The sequence below is a fragment of the Natator depressus genome, chromosome 6 (assembly GCF_965152275.1).
Source record: "Natator depressus isolate rNatDep1 chromosome 6, rNatDep2.hap1, whole genome shotgun sequence".
NCBI classification, from domain to species: Eukaryota; Metazoa; Chordata; order Testudines; family Cheloniidae; genus Natator; species Natator depressus.
In genome coordinates this window covers 17,128,066-17,155,985 of record NC_134239.1, presented here as the reverse complement: position 1 = coordinate 17,155,985, position 27,920 = coordinate 17,128,066, and the positions used below count along the sequence as shown (strand labels likewise).

The following is a 27,920-nucleotide window of genomic DNA, read 5'->3' as shown; positions in this document are numbered from 1 at the left end:
CTCTGGTCTGATGGACTGGGACGGGTGACAGACAGACTCCCTCCCACCCATGCTTTGTACCATTCTGTAGGGTGTGGATCCATTGCTCTATCTGGATGTAAATCTTTCTGCCACCACTCCCTCCCCACTGGAGAGTTGGACCAGTGTAGAAGCCAGGGTTCCTGACCTGTTGCAGAAGTGGATGGGGCTGCTCCTCTGCCTTCCTTTCAGGGGAGGGCACTGGTACTCAACCAGCTGGTCCAGTCCATGCTCTGGCAACTGTTCAACACCTTGAGCCCATCCTAGGACTCCTGGACAGCCTCGGATGAAGGTCCTGGAGTTTTTCTGGCCAGGGCTGCACTGGGTCTCTGCAGGTATTTTGAGCTTCCCCCTGACAGAGGGCAAACAAGACCTGGTCTTCAGCCACAGCCAGGTCCACTCATTCCACCACCACTTCCTTCAGAGGTTCCTTTATAGTGCAGGTAGTCTGGCATGGAGCATGCTGATGCACACCTTCCTCCACCACCTTTGAGGGCTCCAATATGACTGGCAGCTCTTTTATCTCCACCCAAGAAGTCTCCCAAGACTTCTTTGAGCTGATGGTCTTTTACCAGGACTGCCTCAAACCTTGAACTAGTTTCAACAACCAGGTCCATGGCAGCCACTGAGAGGAAGAACTTCCTGGAAGAACCCCTGCTACACAACCCCATCTATGTGTGTAGGTGGCAGAATCCCTCTTGGTGTGCCGGAGGTTAGTCCTGGCTGATGGCACCAGAATCTGAGACCTCCTGGACTACAGTCAGAGGGACTGGGTGGATCCTGTGGTGCTCAGCCAATGCATGGATTTGTCCACACCGCGGACTCCCTATCATGTGTTCCAGGAGATGAGGGCAGCCTTGCCTCCTGCTTCTCTTCCTTTCCTTGAACAGTTCCTGCAGGAAAGTGCTCTCCACCCACCCCTCACCCCAACTCCTGAGAAACTTGTGTTTGGGCCCCTGCAGTGTGATCTTGCCTGGCCATCCCTGATGCACTACCTGTGTTGGCAGCACAATATCCAGGCAGTCTGCCTCCAAACCACACTCAGAGAACATCTGTACATGCTTGTGCTTCATACCATTCACTTGCTCGCCCTTGTGTCCCATCCCGACACCAACTGGCAGGACCTGTTGCTACCTGAGGAAGGTGAGAAGGCGCATTGGGGCCCCCTGTACTCCACTCTGGTTCCATGGCTTGCCGGGGATATTAGCTGGTGGCTCCTCCATAGAGCTGTGAGCACAGGAGTGTACCTGGCATAGTTCACGAACTCTCCTGACACCTCCCCCTTTTTCAGAAGATCACCTTGGTACGCATCTATATAGGGTGTGTCAGGTTGCAGCCCCTATTCCAACTCCTACAGAACCTTCTCATCAACCTCCTCCTGTGCTGACCAAAATGGCCATCCATCACACCAGGAGGAGGAAGTTCTGTTTATTTCTTAGGTAATCTGCTTTGATCTGTACACTCACTACTTATAATCACTTAAAATCTATCTTTCTGTAGTTAATAAATTTGTTTTATATTTTTTACCTATGCAGTTGTCCAGTGAAAGCTTCATAAGCCAGGAGAGCAGAGGGTAAGCTGCACCTCCTAGAATGACTGAAAAAAATCCAGCCTGTCACCATGGACTTTTCCAGGCAGCCCCACATAAATATTTGTGAATCTTTCCTGATGATCAACAAGGCCTTGTAGTATCATGGAGAAATACCCATTTCTGTTGATGAACTCCAAGGCCTGGTGTTGAGGGTGGGGGGCAAAGAGTAGGCACATGAATCTCATCAATGAACCCTCTACAATAAAGGAACCCTAACCATACAGTCCTTAATAGCTGCCTGCACATTGCTTAGTCTTATGACACGGGGGGGACAGCATCTTCCTTATAGCAGCATACACCTTCATTACAACAGCCCTGACAGTTGATTCTGCTGCCACCAAACTGGTTAGCAACTGACTGGTAGCAATCAGGAGTGGCAAGCTTCCAAATGGCAATAGCCATGCACTTCTCCACACTGAGGGCTGTCATGTGTGGAGGTCTGCTGCTGCAGCTTAAGGGCAAGCTCTGCACAGAGTTCTAAGAAAGTGGCTTTTAAGATCTTGAAGTTCTGCCTCCCACTACTGGTCATCGCAGGTCTGCAGCACTATCCTGTCCCACCAGTCAATATTAGCTGACTGAGCCAAATGCAGTGCTCCACCATGAGATAGTGTTCCAGGAAAAGATGTAAGTAAGAGAAGTGTCTGTTGTCAGCCTCCTTAGGGGCCCTTATCACCCTGGTTCTACAGTCACTGCATGTCTTTAGATCAGGGGTTGGCAACCTTTCAGAAGTGGTGTGCCAAGTCTTCATTTATTCACTTTAATTTAAGGTTTTGTGTGCCAGTAATACATTTTAACGTTTTTTAGAAGGTCTCTCTCTATAAGTCTATATATTATATAACTAAACTATTGTCGTATGTAAAGTAAACAAGGTTTTCAAAATGTTTAAGAAGCTTCATTTAAAATTAAATGAAAATGCTGATCTTACGCCACTGGCCTGCTCAGCCTGCTGCCAGCCTGGGGTTCCATTCACCTAGGCCAGCAGCAGGCTGAGCGGGGCCTGTGGCCAAGGACCCCCGCTGGCAAGGGGTCGGCAGCCAGAACCCCAGACTGGCAGTGGGCTGAGCGGGGCCGGCGGCCAGGACTCCAGACCAGCAGTGGCTGCCACTCAGCCTGCTGCCGGTCTGGGGTTCCGTCCACCGGCTTCTGCCAGCCACGGTCCCGGCTGCCTGCCCCGCTCAGCCCGCTGCCAGTCTGGGATTCCAGCCCTGCCCACATAGAGCGGGTACCTACCGTCTCCCTGGTTCTAGCCCATTCTCTTCCTCTCTCTCTGCACTGAGCTGATGGTGGGGGTGCACTGAGCACAGGGCTGGGAGTCAAGGAGCAGGCTGGGGGTTGGGGTGTAGGGTCTGGCCAGGAGCTAGAATGATGGAGGGGGCTCAGGGTTCGGGCAGGAGGTTTGGGTGTGGAGTGCTTACCTGGGCAGCTCCCATTTGGTGTGAGGGGTGCAAGTGGGAATGTGGGGGTGCGGTGTGCAGGAGCTCCCATTTGGTGCTCAGGGTGGGGGTGAGAATGTGGGGGGTGCAAGAGTCAGGTCAGAGGGCTGGGGTGTGTGAGGAGGGTGCAGGAGTCAGGGCATGGGGTGGGGGGGGGCTGGGTATGTGTGGGGGTGCTGGAGTCAAGGCTGGGGTTGTGGGGGGGTTCAGGGGTCAGGGCAGAGGGCTGGGTATGTGTGAGGGGGGTGCAGGAGTCAGGGCATGGGGTGTGGGGGGCGCTGGAGCCAAGGCTGGGGTCGTGGCAGGGTGCAGGGCGCAGGGTGCAGGGGTCAGGGCAGAGGGCTGGGGATGTGGGGGGGGGTGTAGGGGTCAGGGCAGAGCGTGGGGGTGTGGGCTAGGGTTGTGGGGGTGCTCCCTGCCCAGAGCGGCTCACGGCAGGGGGCTGGAGGGGATATTCCCTGATTCCACCCCCCTTCCCCAAGGCTCTCTCCCCACCTCTTCTCCACCTCCTCCCTGGAGCAGGGAGTGCACTGTGGCTCCGCTTCTTCCCCTCCCTCGCAAGGGCCATCAGCTGATCGGAGGAGGAGGGGCAGGAACCCAGCACGCTGGGGGAAGAGGCGGGGGAGGAGGGACCTTGCCTGCCCTGCAGCAGCAGCCGGCAGGACCAAACTTCTTCACCCTGCCCCCGTGGGCCAGGGCAGGCAGGATTTTTAATGGCACACTGCGGCCTGCCGGGGTCCCAGCCTGGGTTTGGCAGCGGGAAGATTGAGGCCAGCGGCTGGGACCCAGCAGGCAGCAGCGTGCCATTAAAAATCGGCTCGCATGCTGTCTTTGGCACGTGTGCCATAGGTTGCTGACCCCTGCTTTAGATTGTGATTTAGATTTAGTCTACCAGTAGTCTGTTTATATTCATGAGTGAGTGAGGATTAGAGCGATCATCAGCATTTCCTCCATGCTGCCTGACAGTGCTTTAAAAATGGCACTGGATCATAGAAACAGGAAGGATGATTAGGTGAGGTAGGCTGGCTATCCCTCTCTAGTACTCCCTTTGGGAGCACTGCTCCTGTCTCAGAATCCAGGGCACAGCCCTCTAGCTGTGCTGTTCAGAGTGTCTGCCCCCTTGCAGAGTAAAACAAACAAAAAAAGTCAATATGCTTCTGCAGCCTGCAAAAAAACAGTCCTACAGCTTCAGGAAGCCAAAGGGAAAAGTACCAGCTCTTCTTTCTGAGAAGGCCTGGACAGTCAAGGCTCTCCAGCCATTTTCCCAGTGAGAAATTGCTTTTTCCAGGAGCCAGGGAGCTCAGAGTTACAGTCCTGCTTCTTCAGAGTGCCCCCCTGCCCTGAGCAGGCTCCCTTTTAAGTATCCACCCACCTCCAGGCTTACAAGTGCATTGGGTTGAGGCAGATTGTGCCCAGAGGTGCTCTAATGCCTTTCTGATTGGGGTGGTGTGGGGATCTGTCTTACCACATGGTGAAACAAGGAGTCACGGAAATTATTTTGTTTGACTACAATATCCATAATAGCATTACTTTCCAGTAAAAATATCAGAATGCAGAGTTCAAAACATCTCAGAAGACATGCAGCAGAGCTGCGGAACAATGTACCATGGGAAACCTGACCAGAATGCTGAGCACTCGTGAAACACAGCTGTGCTGCATGGCCACATAGATATAATGCAACATTAACTTGGTCACAAGATAACAATGTGGTGTGATGAGCTGATTGCGCGATGGTTGTTGCAGATCACAATACAGAAAAACAACATGTGTGCCAAGTTAAAGGTGTAGACACGCCCAGAGTCTGAACGCTCTGTTCTGGCAACCCCATGGATGTGAAATCATATTCTAGTTTGCAAAACAAGAATACCTTTAGAAAACCTACAGGCTGCTGATGCTAGTATTTTTTTGTATTTGTATGTGGGCAAGTTTTCCATTGTAGACAGTTACTTATGCAGTCATTTTGTATAAACAAATGTGGATTGCCTCAGCTTGTGTTCTCTTCTGGTTCCCAATCAGGGTATTTGCCATCTATTTTATTTGCTTCTTGGGATGGGTTGTGTTTATGGCTCTTAGACTGTATATCAAAGTGACCTGTGTGCGTGAGAGTAACAGAAATATGTTATTCTGATATTGTGGGTGATCATTTGCACACTATATTCTGTCAGTTTCTTAACGACTGGTCTGTGGCCAGTCTGTGCAGCCTCCTTGCCAGTGCCTGAGATTTCCCTGACACAGAATATTAATTCTTAAAATGTAAAGGTTTTTTGTACTGCATTTTACATGACTATATTCATTCAATTATTTTTGAACACTGAAAAATAAACTGACTGGGCTGACATCGGTTGCCATGATGCTGATATGCAAAGCACATTAGTTCACATTTGTTGAAAGAAAGTAGTTAACAGAAAGCAGCAAGCAAAATTTAAGTTCTAGAAAAGCTTTTACTTAGCTAAATCAGACAATGTCATTGTCAAAGCAGTTACCTCTGAATCTATTTTTCAGAACTAACAAAAGTTCAGAAAAACAGAATAGAGATGTGAGTGTCTCTGAACATAATAAGGAAGAAGGATTAGAAAAGAAAAGGAAATGTTCGGCCTTCAATCAAAAATGCATACATTAAGTATGGGTTTGTTGCAAATAGGGCTGTCGTTTAATGGCAGTTAACTCACCCGATAAACTCAAAAAATTAATTGTAATTAATCGCAGTTTTAATTGCACTGTTAAACAATAGAATACCAATTGAAATGTATTAAATATTTTGGATGTTTTTCTACATTTTCATATATATTGTATTCTGTGTTGTAATTGAAATCAAAATGTATATTATTTTTGATTATAAATATTTGCACTGTAAAAATGATAAACAAAAGAAATAGTATTTTCAATTCACCTCGTACATGTACTGTAGTGCAATCTCTTTGTCATGAAAGTGCAACTTACAAATGTAGATTTTTTTTTTTTGGTTACATAACTGCACTCAAAAACAAAACAATGTAAAATTTCAGAGCCTACAAGTCCACTCAGTCCTACATCTTGTTCAGCCAGTCATTAAGACAAACAAATTTGTTTACATTTACAGGAGATAATGCTGCCCTTTTCTTATTTACAGTGTCATCAGAGAGTGAGAACAGGCATTTGCATGGCACTTTTGTAGCTGGCATTGGAACCCTAACCCTTCCAGAGCACTGCAAATTTATAGGAATCCTTCTCACTGGGCCTGTATCCTCCTGAACTGCAGAATGCTTATTCTACAGCTTCAGAAGACTTCAAAATTATCTCCAGTTATCAATGGGACAGACGCAACTGAATAATGTAGCTGTCCTTAATGTGCATCAAGACCATACCAGGGAACTAGATGTAAATAAGATTGCTGACTGTTTCATCCAGAAAGCTCTTGGCAGCCAAGAAATTGTCTCCAGAGCTTAATGATGTCCTCAGTATAGTTGTTAAAATTGTGAATTTTGTGAAAGCAAATGGACTCAATTCTCACATATTTGCTACAATGTGTTAAGGAATGGGGTCAGAACTTATTCTTACATGCTGAAGTGCAGTGGTTATCCCATGGCAAAGTATTAAACCGAGTATATGAACTGCGACATGAACTTGAAGCCTTTCTGTCTCAAAAGAAGTCTCCTCTGGCAGCATACTTTCAGGATTTACAATGGCTCGCCAAACTTGCATATTTGGCAGATATATTTGATCACTTCCATCAGCTCAATCTCTCTATGTTGAGTGTCTTTGTATTGGATGACAAGATCATGGCCTTTAAAAAAATGCTCCAAGTCTGGAAAGAGAGAGTCGGGTGTGATTGTTATGACATGTTCCCATCTTTTGCATTTCCAGATATTGATGACAATAAAGATGTGGATCTGCCTCTCCTATGTGAAATAATTGCATCCCATCTAAAATCAACTTCCCAAAAGTTCAAGGACTATTTCCCATCATACTCTGATCCACAAAAAGGAAAACAATGGGTTCATGATCCATTCTCCCTCTAGAAACTGAGATCTCTTTGTCACTATCATTGGAGGACAAGTTGCTGGAACTGTCAAGTCATGAGGGTCTGAAGTTACACTTTCATTAAGTGATTCTGTCTGTTTTCTGGATCAAAATCAGGAGTGAATACCCACAACTTGGTGAACTAGATGTCAAAACTTTGCTCATGTTCCATTCCACATATCTCTGCAAAATTGGATTTTCAGTGATGACTGCAACGAAAACAAAATACTGCAACCGGCTGAGCACTGGAAAGATGCTTCAAGTGTCCATTGATGAAGTGAGCTGTAGCTCATGAAAGCTTATGCTCAAATAAATGTATTAGTCTCTAAGGTGCCACAAGTCCTCCTTTTCTTTTTACAAAATTATTGGTAACCTGATCTTTATACATTATTTCAAATGAAGGATAAGATTTTTCATATCAGATAACTAGTTGGACTGGACTTTATTTTAACAAATAAACAGAATTGGAGTAGTGGCCCTGTGTTGGTAAGCAAGTAAGAAATGTCTTACATGCAGATAGTACAAAAAGGAAACTCCTGGCAATACTAAGAAAACAGCAAGAAATACCAGTGAAACACTTTTTTGTTTTTTGTTTTGGTCCCCCCCCCCCGCTCTCTCAAGCAGTCCATAACAGTTTAGGAAGGCAGCAAACCCTGGAATCAGAAAGGTTAAGAAACACTACTCTATGTGATGGATTATCCCACCACTCTGTGGTTGTTCCTTTGTCTGACTGCTCACAACCACCAACACTATAGATGTCTGTCCTATAACAATGGTTTTCAACCTTTTTTCATTTGCAGACCACTAAAAAATTTCAGAGGGAGGTGTGGCCACCTTTGGAAATTCTGCCTGTGGTTCATGAACCCCTACCATAGAAGTCTTAGACTGAAAACTGACTGAACAGAATTAAACTATAAATGTTGCATATGCTTGGCATGGTATTTGATGCAGTGTGAGAGAGAGTGCTAAACTGTGGGCTTCTATGGTAACAACATTTCTGGCTTTTGACCTGTAGGTGGGAGTATTCACATACTTTTGATTAGTCAGAAAAATGGAATGCCTTTTCTAGGATCTGAAACTCTATTTTCACAGTCACCTTTTGCTGACCCCTTCAACATAGTCTGTGAACCCCCAGGGGTCCAAGGACCACAGGTTGAAAGCCATTGTCCTATAACATAGCATTTGTCATACATTTTGTTTGATGAGCTCCTTTCTCATTGCTGATATTCAATCAATACTATCTTCCTTAGTGTTCTCCTTGTTACATTCTCCACCCATTCTTGTATTTGCCCCTTCTTCCATGCTGCTCCTTAAGTTTAGAGCACCCCTCCTCTTCTTGTGTGTCAGCCAAGTGCCCTGTTCTCATTCAAATGCTCCCTTAAAACATATACTTCTTTTGTATGGCTTTTCAATATTAACTTGCCGATTGCCATTTAAAAATGTCTATTAAATATTTCAAAACACCCATCCCTGCCTGCATCTTGGGACTAGGACCTACATACTACATTTACTGTATATTAGACTATATGTTTATATGATATTGTACACCATGCTCCATGCACTCTACTGGTCATCGTTCACTTCAGGTACAATTCAAAGTGTTAATGACAATCTTTAAAATTTGTCATGGTCTGGGTCAAAGTAATGTAAAGTGTAGTTCTACTCTGAAAAGGGTCTGTAAAGATAGCATCATGGGGTTTCATGTTTATTGTCTTTCAATGACCTTTGTACCAAATGTAACATAAGTTACACTACATTTTTAATTGCCAGCCCTGAAAACTCAGTCTAGGTGTGACAGCCATGTCGGGGCTCTTTTCTATTTTGTGCATCATCACTAGAAGTAAAAGTTCTGCAGGCTAGTCAAATCATTTATTGCACCTCTGCAGCCTCCCCCACCTTGTCTCCTTCATTATGTATTGTCCTAGCTGTTGAAGCTCAGAGGGGAATCTACCAGGTGCCACAGCTGGTGGCAGCAGGATAGTCTCACTTGACAGCCTGAGCCTGTCCCTCCACAAGCAGCTTCAGGCTAGGGATTCCAGCTCTTTTCCCCTGCTCCCACAGACTCCGGGAAAAGGCGAATGGGAGTGATTTTAGCAACGTGGGCCCCCTTAAAAAATAAAGTAGTAAATTGCCCGGCTGGGATTTGTCCTGCTCTATTGATTGCCGGGATAGCCAGTGAATTGGCTTAGGACTGAAGAGAGCGCGGCAACCAATGGGCTCTTGAGGGATGGGATGGGATGCAGCTTTAGAGAAGTGAAGTTGTGGGTGGGCCTTCGTGAGCCAATGGGTTCTCCAGGGCATGTCCAGGCGGATAGATTAGGGACGGGCGCGGCAGAGGCGGGTCGGTTCGCTCACAGTGCGCAGTTTGGTTATGACAGAGGGGAGCAGCTGGCTTAGTGGGTCTCAGTGGTAAGACAGCGGGCGGGGAATGGCTCCGCTGCGGGGTCCTCAGGCGGGGATGGAGGAGCCGGAGGGCTCCTCCCCGCGGCGCTTCACCTGGGAGGAGATCGGGCTCCGCACGGGCCGGGGGCACCCGCAGCAGGAGCGGTGGCTGGTGATCGACAGGAAGGTCTATGACATCAGCCAGTTCTACCGGCGGCACCCGGGGGGCGCCCGAGTCATCAGCAGCTACGCGGGGCAGGACGCCACGGTGAGCGGCAGAGGCGTCCGGTTCATTAGCGAGCGCAGGGCGGGGAACTGAACTGGGGCGCAGGGGGCGGGTTAGTTGGGTTATCAATTATTGTGTGGGGCAGGATGCCATGCTGGTGGCAGCAGAGGGGAGGGCCCAAGTAATTGGCCTCTGTAGGGTTAAAAGAAAAGGAGTACTTGTGGCACCTTAGAGACTAACCAATTTATTTGAGCATAAGGTTTCCTGAGCTACAGCTCACTTCATCGGATGCATACTGTGGAAAGTGTAGAAGATCTTTTTATATACACAAAGCATGAAAAAATACCTCCCCCCACCCCACTCTCCTGCTGGTAATAGCTTATCTAAAGTGATCACTCTCCTTACAATGTGTATGATAATCAAGTTGGGCCATTTCCAGCATAAATCCAGGTTATCATACACATTGTAAGGAGAGTGATCACTTTAGATAAGCGATTACCAGCAGGAGAGTGGGGTGGGGGGAGGTATTTTTTCATGCTTTGTGTGTATAAAAAGATCTTCTACACTTTCTACAGTATGCATCCGATGAAGTGAGCTGTAGCTCACGAAAGCTTATGCTCAAATAAATTGGTTAGTCTCTAAGGTGCCACAAGTCCTCCTTTTCTTTTTGCGAATACAGACTAACACGGCTGTTACTCTGAAACCTGTAGGGTTAAGACAGCTGCATTGGAGAGCTATAGACAATGATTGATTTATCAAGACAACAGAAGGGGCAAGGTCTCAGAACTGCAGGCTGAGGAGAAAGGTACTTCTCATATGAGAGAGGTTTGTGACTGCGATCACCCTAAACTGCACGGTGTTTATCTGATCCTTTATATCACTGATATCACTAGGCAGGTGACTTCTAGCCAACGGAACTTCCCTATTCAATCTGCTTTGGAGTGTGGTGCCCATAGACAGATGTGTCACTTGAGGTGGTTTATGCTGGGAGTTGAGAGACAGAGGAAACTGCCTCCCCTAATGCCCATAGATAGAAACAAATGTTCTTTTCTCTCAGATCCCTCCCTCCTCCGTGACAGAGGGATTCTTGTGGGAGAAATAATAACTGGCTGGTAAAACACTCTGCCGTTTTGAGGAACTAAGAGTCACAGGTTCCTGAGAGATGAGTTTCCTGTTTCTGTGGGTTGAAAAGAATCTGTTAACTCTTGGCACATTATGTAGATGTGAAAGGATATCCCTGAGCAGACGAACAAAGCCAAAACCCAATATTCCATAGGCCATGCTTCCTGCTCTCAGTCCCTAGCGCCCAGCTGTAGATGTCCCTTTATATGCCTCTTTAAATCAGTCTCAGACATTCAATTATCTGACATCCTATTATCAGTGTATGCTGGCAGACCATAAACATACCCTTGTAACCCCCTGTTTCAGGGGCCTCCAGTCTTATGCCACCCTCTGTGACTTGGGCAGCTGGCTATCGCCCAACCTGAAACAATCAGAGAGAGACAGTTTTTACTAGCAAAAGGTATTTTTCTAAATTGTTTCTGATTCATCCACCTTCTTCACCTAGGAGTTTTTATGACGGTTGGTCTGTGACTGAAAATGCAGCTGCATCTTACAACCTACAGTCCCACTGAAATCATTGGGCTACATTATGGCTGTGTTGCATTTAAATTCTTCTTTGTATTACTGCTCAGTTTTCTTCATATAAAAGTTAATTTCTTGTTCCCCTTTGGAGTGGCTATCATTTCTTTTATTCGCTTTCTCCTTTCGGCTTTTTAATAGCAAGAACTCCTCTCTCACCCTTTCCTTAAATGGTTAATAATTCATTTTTGTTGCTAAGTGATACAGTATTAGATGCTGGGGGACTTGAGAAAGAAAAGGTGGTGTTTAGAAAGGGGCTAAAGATGTCTGCAATTTCATTGGTTCTCCTGCCTCTTAACTGTGTTTTGGGAAACAAAATCAACAGGTAAAAATGGTGGTCTTCCTGCTTCCCTTTCCAATCTTCCTAAAAAAATATATATATATATAAAAAAATAATTGCACTTGCACATTGAGCTCCCGCATATAAGTCACATCTGGTGTTTGGGATATGTTAGCCAATCCATAGGGCTGGGATATCATTTTTGGTAGATAAATTTCAAAATGTAAACCTCCAATTTTGAAGCATTTTAGAACACCGTTTGTACCTTCCTACCCTGAAAGCTGATCCATACACCTTGATCTTATCAGCTGTGCACTACTCCTAGCTGGTTTCACACCAAAAAGCTGACAGGTTCGGTGGGAATAGCACAAAGGTGCTGGAACTGGGGGTGTGGCAGCACCCCCTGGCTTGAAGTGGTTTCCATTATATACAGGGTTTACAGTTTGGTTAAATGGCTCTCAGCACCCCCACTATTAAAAACTGCTCCAGCATCCCTGGAGTTGCATTGAGGGCAGCATGAGAAATATAAGAAGGAAGAGGGGCACTATTGATTTAAAGAAATATTCCTTAGAAAAGGTGATGAAATACAAGTCAGGACATACTGGTAAATATCAGCCTTACTTCAGAACTGGATGTCACCTCCTTATCACCAATCCTGTGTGTGTTGGTCTGATTTTTGCCTGTGGGAATAGAAGCAGGAAATAAAAGGGACTGGGGTTCACTGTAGAAGGATGAGGGGATGGAAGGAATCATGTGTGTGTTTCCTTCCCTTATCCTTCTCATACAAGGTCTTGAAGCTCTCACCATGGAGGGAAGTGTGCAGGGAGCTCCCTGCCTACTTTCAGATAGGGGAAGTGGAATCAAGAGGAAAGAGGTAACCACCAGTCAGCTAATCAGCTTGTGAGGAAGTTGGGTGGCTCTGATATGCTGACTACCTTATTCTCAGAGGGTGGGTTTTCTCCAAGGGATGTAGTGGAGTTAGGAACTCATGAGGAGGCTGTTTTTTCTCCTCATGATCAGATTGTGTGCTTACGTGTGGTTTGTTTGTTTGTTTGTTTGTTTGTTTTACAAAAGGAGACTGATCTGAATGTACTTCCTTAATAGCACAATTACTTTATCTACAGTAACCCCAGGATTGCTGGCCAGAGGTAATAAGGAAATCTAAAATAAAATTCTTTCACAAAAAAAGTGCATGGTCCTTTTAAGAATGTGGCTCATGATTCTTCTTTGTTAGTACTATCCTTTCCAAAAGGTGCATTAGAGACTTTGCCTCCATTAGATGTTACTGCCACTCTACAGCCATCAGGTGAATGAAAGGAGATATCCCAGGGGCTAGGGCAGTAGACTGGACTTGAGAACACTAGTTCAAGTACCTGCTGTCTCAGCCTCCCTGTGAGATATGGGGCAAGTCACTTAATCTCTCTGTGCTGAAGTTTCCCATCTGTTAAATCGGTATAATAGCACTTCCTTAACTTATTGGGGTGTTGTACAGATCCATATAATAAAAGATTGAGACACACTGATACTATGGTCATGGCTATAGAAGCACCTTGAAAGATACAATGACTAGTCTAAACGATAATGTCGTCATTCCTGCTTTGTCTATGTATCCAGGCCGTCCATCAGGAACACACAAATGGAGAAACTAGTAGCCTTAGGCCTATCCAACCTACTCAGTTACATAAGGTGTCTTGCTACCTCATGCCATAATGCCAAACAGCTGTCAGCTCCAGTAACAGAACTGCTGATGTTCTGCATGGGCTTTCTGCTCTATGGCCCCATCTTAGCTTCTCTCTTCCTTCCCTGATCAGCCCATTACCAAAAGCTAGCCATCACCTGCTTTCACTTTCCATCCCTGCTTTATTGTTGTGCTCCTTGTACCCAGATAAGGTGTGGGTGGCATTAAAGTGTATCATACTATAGCTATATGTAACATGTCTGTCACCATAGTACTTATACACCAAAACAATTATTAAGAAATACACAGTTTGCCTATATATCGTGCTTTATATACATAGGGTTAGATTGTTACCTGCATTGCATACTTCTAAAAGGGAGTAAGAAATTCCCATACATCCATGAGTAAGCTACCTGGACATTTGGTTCATTTATAAAGGAGTAAGTGGGGTTACTCACCTGCTTACTACCACCCCAAGCAAGTGAATGGGCCAGAGTAGCTGAGCCAGCATGAGGAGGAAGTAGTTTACTGTTGGTATAGGTCTCCTGAGCATGGAGGAAAGAATTGTGGTTCAGAAGTGTGGCTCAGAGTCACAAGGCATCCCAACATACAGTTGGAGTAGTGCAGCTTGGTCAGGACTGTGCCTAAAGTAAAAATCTAGCCCTGAGATGATAAGTATACTCTAGGTTAACACATTACCTTTCGTCTGAAGATCTCACAGCATTTTACAAGTGTGGGTAAGGATTATTATCCATATTTTTAGGCAAAGAAGCTGAGTACAGACAACTTAAGTGACATGTGCAAGAACACCATAGCAAGTCTGTGACAAACACGGGTACTAGAGCCTGGGTTCTCCTAACTCCCAGTCCTGTATTGTACTGACTAAACGTGTTGGCTGACAAAATTAAGACAAGTCGCAGGCCTACAATAGTGTTGCCAACTCTAGTGATTTTTATCATGAGTCTTGTGATATTTGGCACCAACAGCTCTGAGGGAAATAAGTAGAAATGGGATAAGAGGGAAGGTCCTCTCATGGATCAGTAACTCGTTGAAAGATAGGAAACAAAGGATAGGAATAAATGGTCAGTTTTCACAATGGAGAGAGGTGAACAGTACAGATCCTTGGTTTCTGAGACCTGTGCTGTTTAACATATTCATTAATGATCAGGAAAAGGGGGTGAACAGTGAAGTTGTATTATTTTCCAACTTTGCAAGATAGATAAATCCAAAGCTGATTGCAAGAGGGCTCTTACAAGACTGGCTGATTGGGCAACAACACGGTAGATGAAATTCAATGTTCAAAGTAATACATGTTGGAAAAAATAATCCCCAATATACATAAAGAGGATCCCCCACCCTGTCCAAACACCAGCATCAATGGTCACTTGCACATTCAACTCCTTGGCCCTGGGCTGGCGTTAACCCTGAGTAATGACTTGGGCAGGGATGAGTGGGCCAAGTTGGCACTGTCATCTGCTATACAGGGGCTTGGAAGGAATGTGGTGGCTGGTCCAGGCCAGTGCAGACACCAGACCCCTTCTCCAGGTCTCTGTTACCTTCAGCTCCGCTGCTTGGTGCGTGCAGGCAACGGGGCTACGTGTGCTCAGGGATCTTTCTGTTGCTCTGTTCTGATCTCTATGGCTGGCTGGGTCTGGGGCCTGCACAGTCCCTTCTGCGGATAGACATGAGGCACTGCAGGGCTGTCTGGTCTCCAGGCTGCTGTCATGGCTGCTTGTAGGTGACCCACAAAGTGCTGCCTCTGCTGTCAGCTCTGCAGTGCGATAGCAGAGGCTCCAGTCCTCTTGGGGGAGATATGGCCACCTGACTGCCACCTGAAGTATGCATCAGCTCTGCCTCAAGCCCAGCACCATACATGGACCCAGTAGGAAAAAACTGGGCTGTTAACAGAACCACTTTACAGCACAGAGGGACGTGGGGCAGTCCTTTGAACTCAGGCTCTGTCCCACAAACATCGGGACAGTTACCAATACTGGGCACTGGTCAGTCTGTGTCGCCTGGGATGGGGGCTGCCCCCTCCCTCCAGCTGCTCAAACAGGCACCAGAATCTTCTGGGTGATGCCCCATTAGCAGGGATGGGGCAGAATATTGGGGCCAGCAGGTTCTATGGCCGCTGGGATGGGCAGTTGGAGGGGCTAGGAGCTACCTGGAGAGATGGGAACAAGCAGAGGGATGGGGGAGTGAGCTGCTGGGGAGCAGGGTCGTGAACATGAGAGGGAGAGAATGAGACACACCACCCGCCCCAGCTGGTATGGGGCAAGGAGGACAGTATGGGGTGCAATCCAGACCAGTGGACTGTCCAGGAGAGGGCTGGACTGTGCAGAACACATTTTGTGGGGGCAAAAACTGGGACTGGAAGCCTGTTGGGGTCACCCTGCAAGTAGTAACCAAAGCTGGTGGGAGCCAGAGTGTGGCTGGTATTTGCTGGCAGGCTGCTGGAGTCAGAGCTGGTGGACCAGGGCTGTGACTATACACAGACACTCCGGGTGGGACCTGCAGGCTGATTGTGAGGAGCTTAAGTTTGGAGGCACCCCAGGTTGCAGGGCAAGTGGTGACACAGCCCCTCACTGGCTAGCCCAAGCCACTGCCTATGTTGCCATGGACACACTGCTATATTTAGTGCACTATCTTGAGCGGAGCTCGCGTGTGTCTGTCTGCCTGAGCTGAGAATTACACCACCCTGCTGCAGTGTAGATATAGTCTCAAAGGCCCTTCAATATGGGTTGTTTCCCTGCTAATTTCAGCTTTCAAGCCTGTGCCATTTTGGCTGTAAAGTGGTTCAAGAAAAGGTCACAAGGAGGGGAAGTACTTTTTCCCCAATCTTTCCTTTACTCAGAAATCTTAGTTTGTTGTAGAGAAATAAGTGGCTGGGTTTGCAGAATCTGTATGTGAGGAAAGGCAAAAAGAAGAGTCAAAGATGATGCCCATGATGTCAACTTGGAAGATAGGAAACTGGACTAAATTAGTCCTAGTGAAACCCCACCAAGTCAGTGATCTTAGATCAGAAATGTGTTTGGCCCATTGACTTTTCAGTAGCTATGAGATTTCCAAGGGGAGAATATAGGCAACAGGTGGAGAAGTGGAACTGGACTGATGGTAATAGTTTGGGGTTGAGAGGTAAATTTGGGAAACAGCGTGGAGGTGATACCCAAACCCGGGAGAGTCATCTTTGGATAACTATATTCAATAAGAATGTAAAGGGAAAAGGAGAGAGACCTGGAGGACTCTGATAGAGAAAGGAGTATGTGAAGGTCCTAGAAGGATAAGTCAAAAATGTAAGAGGATACCAAGAAAGTGGAGAACAATGGAAGCCTTGGGCAGAGAAGTGTATGTTTCATAGATTTGTAATGTCTAAAGGCAGAAGGGACCACTGTGATCAACAAGTCCGATCTCCTGTACATCACAGGCAATAAGACTTCCTTGAATTAATTCCTGTTTGAACTAAACTATATCTTTTTGAAAAACATCCAATCTTGATTTAAACATTTCCATTGATAGAAAATCCACCAGAGCCCTTAGTAAGTCGTTCCAATGGTAAACTACCCTCACCATTAAAAACATGTGCCTTACTGCTAGTCCAAATTTGTCTAGCCTCATCTTCTGCCACTGGAACTTTTTCTATCTTTGTTCTACTGTGTCTGAAATGGCGGGGGTCAAGGATAATGATGATGGAGAAGAGACCCATTTGAAATGGCTAAAGGAGAGAGTAATTAGGGATATAGGTGACAGAGATTACTCTGAAGTGAGTGAAGCTCATAGTGTAGAGGGTCAAAGACAGAACTGGAGGAAAGGAAATGGAGGGCACAGAAGTAAACTGCTCACATGAGGTTAGAGGTGAAGGAGAGGAGGGATATGGGTATTAAAGAGACAAGTGGTGTCAAAAGGATATTTTGGGATTGGAGATATAATTGCATGTTTGGAGGTAGAGGGGAGAAAACCAGAGGAGAGATTTAGGATAAGAGAATGACTGGGAGTGGACAAGGTTGAGGAAATACGTTATGGGATTGGAGGCTGGAGATGGACATAATAAAAGAAATTAGATTCCAAGACAGAAATTCAGGAGGGGAGGGAGAGGAAAATGAAGAAATGGAGAGCACTTCACAGATGGTATTGACTTTGGCTTGGATGATGTTGGCAAAGTAAGAGTACATATTTCTGGCTCTGAGCATACCCTCTCTCTCAAAGCACTCAGCTGGTTAATGTGCAACCACAAGTCCTGACTCCAGCATCACTAGCATAGATTTATGGTTAAGAAATGTGCCTATATGCTGTGATGCTAATGGCATCTTTGATTCAAAACACCACCTGCAGTTTCCAACAATCACAGCATCTTCTGGAGGTTGTGCTACGTGGTGGCTTCCACTCAAGTGATGCTAGGAATTTGACTCCTCCTTGAGGTTTCTTGAGGATCAGCGGGTGCCTCTTTGTCAGTGGCTACCTAAAGCCGGGCAGAATTTCAATGTCTGTGAGTATTGACTCGGAGATCAGGGCCAGAAGGGCACAGCCTAGCTAAATATTGTTCCTGAACTTTGGTTTGTTAGTTTGTTTCATTCATTCATTAATATCTATCTAATCTATCTATATTTGTGAGGTTCAGGACAGGAGAAAGAGAATTTGTTGCTCTTTGGAGAAGAAAATGTATCGTGAAAATACAAAAAACAAAGGAGCAGGTTCATTTAAAAAAAAATTTTGCTATCCTACTTCTTTGTTCCTCTGTATTTTGTAATGGATCCCAAAGCAAAATGTCGTGAAGGTCAAAGAGCATGGGAGCTCGCGACTGGGTTTGTTCAAATTATTTGTGGCTGGATCTGGAGGGCATGTGGAGCCTATTGGCTCTAACAACATTTTGCCAACTGAAATATTGTAAAACTGGCAATTAACAAGTTGTTTGCAGTGTTGTTGTAGTGGTGTTGGTCCCAGGATATGAGAGAGACAAGGTGGGTGAGGTAATACCTTTTATTGGGCCAGCTTCTGTTGGCAGAAGAGACAAGCATTTGAGCTACACAGAGATCTTCTAAGAAGTTGGTCTAATACCCCACCCATCTTCTCTCTGTGTCAGTTAATGAGTTGTCTAAAGCTTTATTATTAAGACAGTTGATGCATACTAAGGGCGTAATCCTTCACCATTCAAAATGAATGGGAGTTTTTTCCATTGACTTAAATGGGAGTAGGATCAAGTCCCATTAGAGTTTGTCAGATAGTGTTATTACTGATAACATTAACAATTAATTTATATTGCAGTAGTGCCTAAGAGTCCCAGTTATAGACCAGGACCTCATTGTGCTATGTACTGTACAAACAGGCAGTTCCTGCCTTAAGGTGCTTACAATGTCCATTGAATAAATTAACGGAAACGTTTTACCAATATTTTCAAATAGATTATACTAAAGCTCTAGATACTAAAGATACTTTTAAAATGAGACAAAATGAACATTTCTCTCAAAATATTTTGTTATATTATATTAGGGTTGAAAGAGACCGCAGGAGGTCTTTCAAATTTTCAAGGATTATTTTTTCTGTAATAGGGTCATCTCTTTCAGATGACCCAGATATGAAGCAAGATGTTTTGAATCCATTGAACATTGTCCAAACTACCAAGAATGACTCTTTCTTACCAATTTTTATACCCCTTTAATGCCACATCTCCAGTAATCTTAAGAGTAAATGTATGAGCGCAGATTTATCGTATAGATTTTTTCTTGATGCTATTTTTAAATACAACACATAGTGCTGACTGAAATTTTTTTGAACAATTGAACATGGAAAATATTACCTTGTTGTGAAAATGAAATTTGTCCCAAAAAACTTCACCTTTTTGAAACTTTTCATTTTTTGCAGAATGTTTTGATTTTTTTTCATTTTTTTTCATTAAAAGGGTTACCAAAAACATGATGGAAATGGTTATCAAAACTTTTATTTCATACAAATCATTATTGTAAATAATTAAATTTTTTATTTACAAAATTTCTGAAACACTGATAACCGTTTTAAAAATGTTTTGGATAAATGTTTTGATTTAAAAATTCACAAATAATGGAAGGAAGGAAGGAAAAGGGGTCTGTTTTGAACCTAGTGAAAGGGGAACAATTTTGATATTTTTTGTGATTATTTTTTTTCATGTTTGAAACAGATCTAACATGATTTAATATGTTGAAATAAATTGAGTTTTATATAAAAGTATACATTTGTAATTAAATGTTGCAGGCATACTCAGTTTAGGGTATTATAAAAGTTAAACTTTTTTTAATGAGTATTTTAATGCATTGATTTCAGATGCAGAAGAGAACAGAAAACATACAGTATTTTACTGAATTTTAATCCAGAGTTGCTTCCTGCTGAGATGGGACATAATTTTCTTCGGCTAGCTTAATATCTTCTTAATAAGATGTTAGCTTAATATCTTCTGGGATTTTTCTCACTCCATTCACTTGTATGTTTTTTCAGGATCCCTTTGAGGCATTTCACATTGATAAGGGGCTGGTGAGAAAGTACATGAGCTCATTGCAGATCGGGGAGCTGGCCCTGGATCAACAAAGCTTTGAGCCCACCAAAAATGTGAGTTTGTACAAAAGGCCAGAAACACAAGTGGATCTGGAATTGGGAGGATGCTCTAGAAAAATGCAAATCCACATTTCCATTCATGTGCAGTCTGTCAAAACCCCCAATAGACTTCACATTGCATATAGAAACCAGAGTGTCTGGTGGAGGAAGGCTGAAGAAACATTGGCTGAGAGCTTCCCCTGGTGTCATAGTGACCCACACTGGGAATGGCAGGTCCAGTCTCTCACAGACTTCTGCCCAATACACAATTCCCACAGTGAATCCCACATAGCAGCGACAGTAGGGAAGAATGTGTCAGCCACAGGATCTCCCCAGTGGTACAAAGACTGGCAATGGGGTTGACGGAGCCTGTCAGCTGTTCCCTAGTGTTGCAATGTCTCCTTTCAGAGAGTATAGAACCGGTTGGTAAAATGTTTCCTTCATTGCCATGGTGGCTTCTCTGCAGAGCAGGAGCAGGGTAAACCTGCCGGCTCCTTAAGCTGTTGTTTTGCCAACCCAGAGTGAAGAGTGCTGTAACTTTGGGTCTCCCCACAGAAATTGCTTGTAGAGGACTTCCGGGAGCTGCACACCACTGTTGAAAGGATGGGACTCCTCAACCCCAACCACCTCTTCTTCTTCCTGCTTCTCCTGCACATTCTGATGCTGGATGTTGCTGGATGGTTTGTTCTTTGGTATTTTGGGACATCTTTAGTGCCTTTCCTCATCTCTACAGTGCTGCTGACCATTTCTCAGGTAAAGTCCTCAACCCACAGAATGTAGCTTGGGACCAGCTTACCCTTCCTCACACTCGGGGCCAGTTACATATTCCTATTACATGGCCATCCCCCTTATCTTTGCTATGACTAGTCACCTGACTAGCAGGATGCTCTTTCTTCACCTGAGGTTGTATCAATACCAAAGATAAAAGGTTCAGGTAGAGGTACTCAGAGGACTGCAAATGCTGTTGGAATCCTGATTTGGGGGAGTTCACAGTTACTGGAGTTCTTGTCTTGCCCAGCCAGAGGCACCTTAGAAAATGTCATAGGAGTGATGGATGTGGGGAGCTCACAATTTCTCAAGTCCTCAGCTTTATCCAGCTGGTGGAAGTACAGTAGGCAGTGATGCAGAAATGCAGTTTCTAAGGGGCTCACAGCAGCTCTAGTCACAGCTTCTCCCAGGAGTCTGTGTAAAGAAGTTAGCCTAAGGCAGAGATGCTGCATGTAGTGAACTCAACCCTGTGGAATATTTCTTTTGTTTTATTCTGACTGAGTGAATGAAGTCAGAACTATCAGTACATCTCCTTCCCATAGTCTGCTAGACAACCTCACTCCACACAATCTTCTTCTTATAACAAAAAGGTTGCTTCTGGTCTTTGATCTTTTGAGTCTGAACTTCGAGACACATTCTGTGTATGAACCAAGCTTTTTCTTGAGTCCCAAATGGGAGCATGAGGTGCCCTGGAGCTGAGGACACAGAAGCACTGAAAGACACAGTTGCCTGGTTGGTCCTTTGGCATTACTAATGCTCAGAGGAGATGGCAGCAGGCCAGAGGAGGGTTCTTCTCAAAGGAAGGGTACTCTTCTACAGAGTTCAAACTACTTCTGTAGAGTTAGCTCCAGTCTTAGTTCACAACCCTCCCTTCACCCACTACTCTCGTCCCACCAAAGTAGCTGGTAGTGTGAAAAAAATGCTTTACTGGTACCAGGAACACGTTTTTACCAATCTGGGGTTGAATGCTCTGATAGTGAAAATGGAGCAAGTGCCTTTGAGTTCACTGACTGGAGTCTCAACAGATTTCAGGCAGGGGACACTGCACACAGAGGGGTACTTTAGGACAGAGTATATTGACAATACAAAAGGTTTCCTTCATACCAGCAGAGGGCATTCTCATCGGGTTGGCTTGCACTGACTGTACAGGGAGAGAACATCACTCGAGAGAATGGACATCTCCCTGGTACTAGGAAGAGAAGGTCTCACTGAGTTGGGGAGCACTGATCTCCCAGTTTTCATGGAATTGGTAGGACTGAGCATACCACCACCCTGGCCCTGATGCAGCCGTGTACTAAAACCTGGCCCTGTTTGTTGAATGAATCCTATTCTTTTTCAGTCCCAGTCTGGTTTTCTGCAGCACGATTTGGGGCACCTTTCAGTTTTCAGCAGTACCAAGTGGAACCACTTGGTTCATGAGTTTGTGATGAGCCATCTGAAGGTAAGTGCCTGATACTGGGGGTGTTTACCCTGCTTTGCAAAACTGATCAACCATGGGGGGTGGTTCCCTTTCAGTTTAGATAGCATTACATTGACATTCTGCACTGTACATGTAATTAGAAGAATGTGGTGCAACACTGGGAAGATGGTTAATATGTGACAGATGAGGTGATTTAATTTTTGGTAGTGTTGTAGTCTGATTCCTGTGGTCTCCTCCTTTCCTGCAGGGGCTTTCAGCACAGTGGTGGTCTCTCCACCATTCCCAGCACCATGCCAAGCCCAACTGCTTCCAAAAGGACCCTGATATTGCAATGCATCCCTCCTTGTTTGCTTTGGGAAAGATACTCTCTGTGGAGGTGAGTGTGGGGATGGGTTAGGAATTATTTAGACCACTGAAAAGATATGATGCTAAAAGCATCTGAAATCAGGAGGCTGTATGTTTGGGAACAAGCTAATCACTGGATCTTGCAAGGGGCAAGGATGGGATACAGATCTGCTGCCTGAAATCTCTTTGGGTTCTATCAGAAACAGAAAAAGGAAGAGAGAAACAGAGAATAGAAGATGAAAGGAAAACAGGGCAAAAGGCAACTAGCAAATGAGGGAGAGCTTTTGTTGTGGCCTACATTTGCCTATATCAGATAGGTGTACCACACACCAGGATGGGCTGATTCTCACCTCTGTCTCCTTAAGACGCCAGATTAATTTCCCTTTCCCACTTCCTCTCTGTGACGTGCCCAGGATACAATCTAGACTGATGAACAGATGTGTCACCTCAGCCCTCTTGCCTAGGGTGCCCTTCAGACTGTTTTGCTGCAGTAGTTACCACTCCTGATCTGCTCTCATACAGCCTTCAGAATGTAAGTCACTTTGAGCTATAGAGTGTGAGTGCTGCAGCCAGCCACTCTTGAACCACACTGCAGGGTGACATTAGCACCCTCCCAATCCCAGGCTTTTCCCAGAGATGTACGTCTTGTACTGCCCAGCTTTCTCCTGGACAATACAAGCTCATAGAAAGTCTATCATTTTATTAATAGAAAATGATGTGCACAAATCCTGAAATGCAGTTTCCCAAACACTTCAGTCCAAACACACTGGTTTAGATAAAACAATAAAACAAGTTTATTAAATACAAAGAGATTTTAAGTGAACACAAGTAACAAGGCATAAAAGTCAGAGTTGGTTACAAGTAAAATAAAGGTAAAATGCAACTAATGCCTAATTTAACAAATGAGTAAATCCAAAGCAAAGTCTCTCTCCCCACATGCTTCAGCAGTTCTACTGGCTGAACTTCTTTCCATTAGGATAGCTCCCATAGTCCAATGCTGCTTCCTTTGTTCTTCAGATGTCGTGAATGCCATGGGCAGAGCAAGGGGAAAGATCATTTGGGGCATCCTGCTTTTCTTTTTGTAGTCCTCTCCCTCCTTTGAGAAGCTTCTCCAGCTGGGAGCAGGGTATCAGGCACTCTCCCTGGACAGGAACTTTGTTGTTTCTTTGCTAAGATGCAGACCCTTGCACATGTTTCGTTCCTGCCAATGAACAGCTACCTAGCAAGCAATGACCCGCCAACTATTTTGAGATACTCAAATAACTGACTGCTAAAAATGCCCTCATTTATATATATGACTGGTCAGAATGTGTATCCAGTCCTGTCATACACTGATTTGTTCATAGTAATCCATACATTTGTGAACTTCACGCTTGATTATTGCAATTCATCATATCTATGAATGAACCACAGACCCCGCAAAAAGCTCCAGTTGGTTCAGGATGCACAAGCTGCCTACTCATCAGCCAAGGCCTCTGAGAGCACATTGCCTCTGTGCTCCTCTCTCTGCATTGGCTCTCCAGGCAATACAGAATGATTTGCAGAGTTTTGGTCCCAATATTCAAAACTGTCCAGGGATTAGCCCAGTTACCTGAGAATCTTTTCTTTCTGTGAGACTATGACTACTCACTGCTATGTTCCTGTGGTACCATGGAACCGTCAACTTGAAGGATGAGATTATTGACCATTGGAGACAGAACTCTCACCCGTGGAACATGTGAGAATGAGAAATCTCACTATCTTCAGGACAAAGAGCAACACTCAGTTATATGGCTTAGCCTTCCCGCAATAAAAAAAGTCCATAAAAATATGGGCTTAGTATAAAAATCAAGACAGATAGTATTCAAGCGGTGATGCCTCCTGGTGCTTCACCACTGTGATAAAAGCAGCTCTGTGGATCACCTGGTTGTGTTCCATGCACCACAATCTAACACCCACTGTATTAGAGCTTTGCACAATGCTACTTATTGGTACCTCTCCCCCTTATAAACCAATCTAACAGTTCCAACTGTGACAGGGTCAGGCCAGTTGGCTACAGGAGAGTGATAGAAGGCAGATATATTAGCCCCAGGTTAAGCAGGTCCCTTTTCCCTGGGTAAGGTAACAGGGGCAGTTCCAGAACAATCAGGAACTTGCTGGAACCAATTAAGGTAGACAGGCTAATCAGGGCACCTGGTTTAAAAAGGACCTCACTTCAGTCAGTGTGGGGCATGCAAGGAGCTGAGAGTGAGAGGGCATGCTGCTGCTGGAGGACTGAGGAGTACAAACGCTATCTGGCATCAGGAGGAAGGTCCTGTGGTGAGGATACTGAAGATGTTGGGAGGAGGCCATGGGGAAGTAGCCCAGGGAGTTGTAGCTATCACACAGGTGTTACATGAAACACTGTGGACAGCTGTGATCCACAGGGCCCTGGGCTGGAATCCAGAGTAGAGGGCGGGCCTGGGTTCCCCCCAGCCACCCCCAACTTCCTATTGGATACAGGAGAAGTTGACCTGGACTGTGGGTCCCACCAGAGGGGAAGGTCCCTGGCCTGTTCCCCTATCCACTAGGTGGACCAGCAGAGACTGCAGGGATGGTTCTCCTTCCTTTTCCCCATACTGGCCAGTGATGAGGTTAACTGAGTGAATGGCAGGTTTGACCCACTGGCAAAAGTGGCTAAACTGAGGGCTGCCGTGAATCTCTGAGGTGAGCAAATCCGCCAATAAGCGCAGGACCCACGAAGGCAGAGGAGGAACTTTGACACACAACCTAACTTCATTAACTGCTGGAGTGACATCACTTAACTGTGACAGAACTAAGCTCTATTTCCTATAACAAATGTGTGTATGTGTATATCACTGACTTTTTTAGAGACAAAGGGTACATCTACGTGCTTCCCAGCGTGGGCTGACAGATGTGTGTTAACTCTGCTTGAACTAGTGCATGAAAAATAGCAGTGTAGTCAGGGTAGCACAAGCAGCAGGAATACAAACCCACCTGACCCCCCCCGAGTACTCGGGCAGCTAGCCCAAGCCACTGCCCAAGCTGCACACAGCAACATTGCTATTTTTAGCTTGCTGCTTGAGCACAGCTAGTGCATGTCTGTCTTACTGCACTGAGAAGCTCGCTCCCAGCCGCAGTGTAGAGGTATCCATATTAACCCAAATGAATATCAAGAGTCTATTCTTAGCAGCAGGAGGAGAGATCTGCCAATACCCACTATTGCCATTAATCATGATGAGGCATCTGAGACCTGCACATGGAGGGTCCCCTTCACATTTGATTCTCACCCACTTTACATGGAAGAGTGGGGAAATCAGCCACCTCTGCAGCTACATGCCCCTCCATATGGGTCCTGAGATCAGTAGGTGAGGTCAGGTATGGCATTGTGCTAGCAACTTTGCAGGGAAAGTGGTGGACAGATACTGCATTAACCTATTCATAGAGTCCCCTCTGTGCAGAAATTGGTGACCTTTCTTCTAGAAAACTTGGGTGGAGTTGGAGCAGGGGCAGCAGAGCTAGTGTGGAGGCACAGGGCCTTAGCACAAATGGTGATGGTGTGACAGATTTTTGTTCGCAATCTGCCTGAGGTGTCAGGTGATTAGGCTGAGGCCACAGGATTGTTAGGGGAGGAGATGATGGAGCACACCAAGTAACTGAGTTTTAAAGCTTTATTGATAAAATAATAAAATAACAGCAGAGGGTGCTGGTGGGGGGGGGATGTTCCCCATGTCACTCAGAGGAAGGAAGAAAGCATTCGTGCCCCAAGCTCTAACCTACTTTCATACTCACACCCGCACTACCCGAGTCTGGCCAAGCCTGGGTGTAACATAAGAAGAAGAGGGGGAAGGGTGGACGGGAGTTCTTGTTCCGTGCACGGGTCATTTAGGGTCCTCTGTTGATTTCCAATTTGCTTTAGCTCTCAGGAGGGTTTTAAGTCCTGGGGTCTTTTGGGGGCATTCCGTTCAGGGACCTTTGTCTCCTGTGCTCTCTGTACCAGTCCAAACTGGCCTTCTGAGACTTTCTTGGTTTCCCCAAAACACATTGGCTTCAGGGTCGCGAGACAGTTATGTTACCATTTGCTGAGCTTCGCATTCTTATTAGTTTTGCACCCCCCTTTCAGGTCTGTTTGGTTCAGTTCTCCTTTCCCACAGGCTTTTGGTTGTTTAGCAGCAGGGAGTTTGTTTGTGTGTGCGTTGGCCTTGAACGGCAGTTTCGCCCCTTATCTTCGAGCCTACCTGAATTCTCAAGTTAATCCATTCTTTTCTCTTTTCCTCTCTCTTCAGCCTTTTGCAATCTGCAAAGGAACTCACACCTTTAACCTTTCCCAGAATACTTTTCAATGCCTATAACCGTGTTAGCAACGTACAATGCTGATTTGCTTCCCCAGGGGACCCCCTGAGGGTGGGGGCCATTGGGTTGTGACAATGGCTGCCAGCAGATCTCCAATATCCACAATTTATGAACCTCCAGTTTCTTCTGGAGGGATGGTGAACCCTGCATCATAAAGGAAGAATTTGGAGAAAACTCCTCAACTGGAATCTTGTGGAGTATTCCTCCCAATTGGCGCCCTCCTTCAGGTTTTTCTATAAGGCCATCTGGTCTTATATCTTCTACTAGAATATGCTCCTTAGACAGAAGACAATTTTCGGTGTAAAGTTTCTGGACCAGTATGTCACTGACATTAACTATGCAAGAGTGAAAAAAAATTACAAGATGCTACATGTATGTATTTGAGATTGTAGGGAACATGTTTATTATATTGCATTGTTTGTGAAATAACAGGTTTCAGAGTAACAGCCGTGTTAGTCTGTATTCGCAAAAAGAAAAGGAGTACTTGTGGCACCTTAGAGACTAACCAATTTATTTGAGCATAAGCTTTCGTGAGCTTCATCCGATGAAGTGAGCTTTAGCTCACGAAAGCTTATGCTCAAATAAATTGGTTAGTCTCTAAGGTGCCACAAGTACTCCTTTTCTGTGTGTGAAATAGTATATAATGATGTAAAGAGGCCTCTTCTGATCTCCCTTATGCTGTTGTAATTCAATGGATTTAGATCTCTGAGCAGGTGTATCTTGAGGAGGAGGAGGCAATGAAATTTGAGTGGGCATTTCTCTTGCTCAGCTGACCTGCCATGATCCCTTCTTTTTTACAGCTCGGCATGAAGAAGAAGAAGTTTCTGCCTTACAATCATCAGCACAATTATTTCATCATCAGTGAGTACACCTGCTTTGCCCAATAGATCCTTGTCTAACGATCACCACCAACTCCTACATTAAATAATCCCAGGGGCTGAGAGGACTTCTCTCCCATGACAGCCTTATAGGAGATTACAGTGCTTGGGGTACACAATCTATGGCTGAAATTGTCACCTCATGTGCTAAAGGAACTGACACACAGCAATGGCAAAAAGGTGAAAGGAAAGAGAGGAGAGATAAGGGTAATTGAGAAGAAGTAGATAAAATGAGACGGACAGATTAAAGGAAACTAAGGAGTAGTCATGGAGGAGAGGAGATGGGGGGGGGGGGGATGGAGGGAGAATCCATCTATTCCCTACCGTCACTATGCTATCTGAGCACCTTATAGATACAAATGTTATTACTC

At 45.2% G+C, this 27,920-nt stretch overlaps 1 protein-coding gene and 1 long non-coding RNA gene across 2 annotated transcripts in view; one reads left to right on the top strand and one right to left on the bottom strand.

The window, feature by feature from the left end:
* The first annotated feature begins 9,357 nt into the window (after positions 1-9,357).
* LOC141988737 (acyl-CoA (8-3)-desaturase-like) overlaps positions 9,358-27,920 on the top strand; it is a 26,903-nt gene continuing 8,340 nt past the window's right edge. The window contains exons 1-6 of the mRNA XM_074954660.1: positions 9,358-9,691; positions 19,711-19,821; positions 20,362-20,559; positions 21,914-22,015; positions 22,242-22,370; positions 27,472-27,532. Coding sequence (XP_074810761.1) covers positions 9,470-9,691; positions 19,711-19,821; positions 20,362-20,559; positions 21,914-22,015; positions 22,242-22,370; positions 27,472-27,532 — 823 coding nt within the window. The 5' untranslated portion in view covers positions 9,358-9,469. The remainder of the gene's footprint in view (positions 9,692-19,710; positions 19,822-20,361; positions 20,560-21,913; positions 22,016-22,241; positions 22,371-27,471; positions 27,533-27,920) is intronic.
* The window catches only part of LOC141988738 (uncharacterized), a 14,571-nt gene continuing 12,792 nt past the window's right edge, over positions 26,142-27,920 (bottom strand). Inside the window, exon 4 of the long non-coding RNA XR_012639822.1 lies at positions 26,142-26,615. This is a non-coding gene — a long non-coding RNA (uncharacterized LOC141988738). The remainder of the gene's footprint in view (positions 26,616-27,920) is intronic.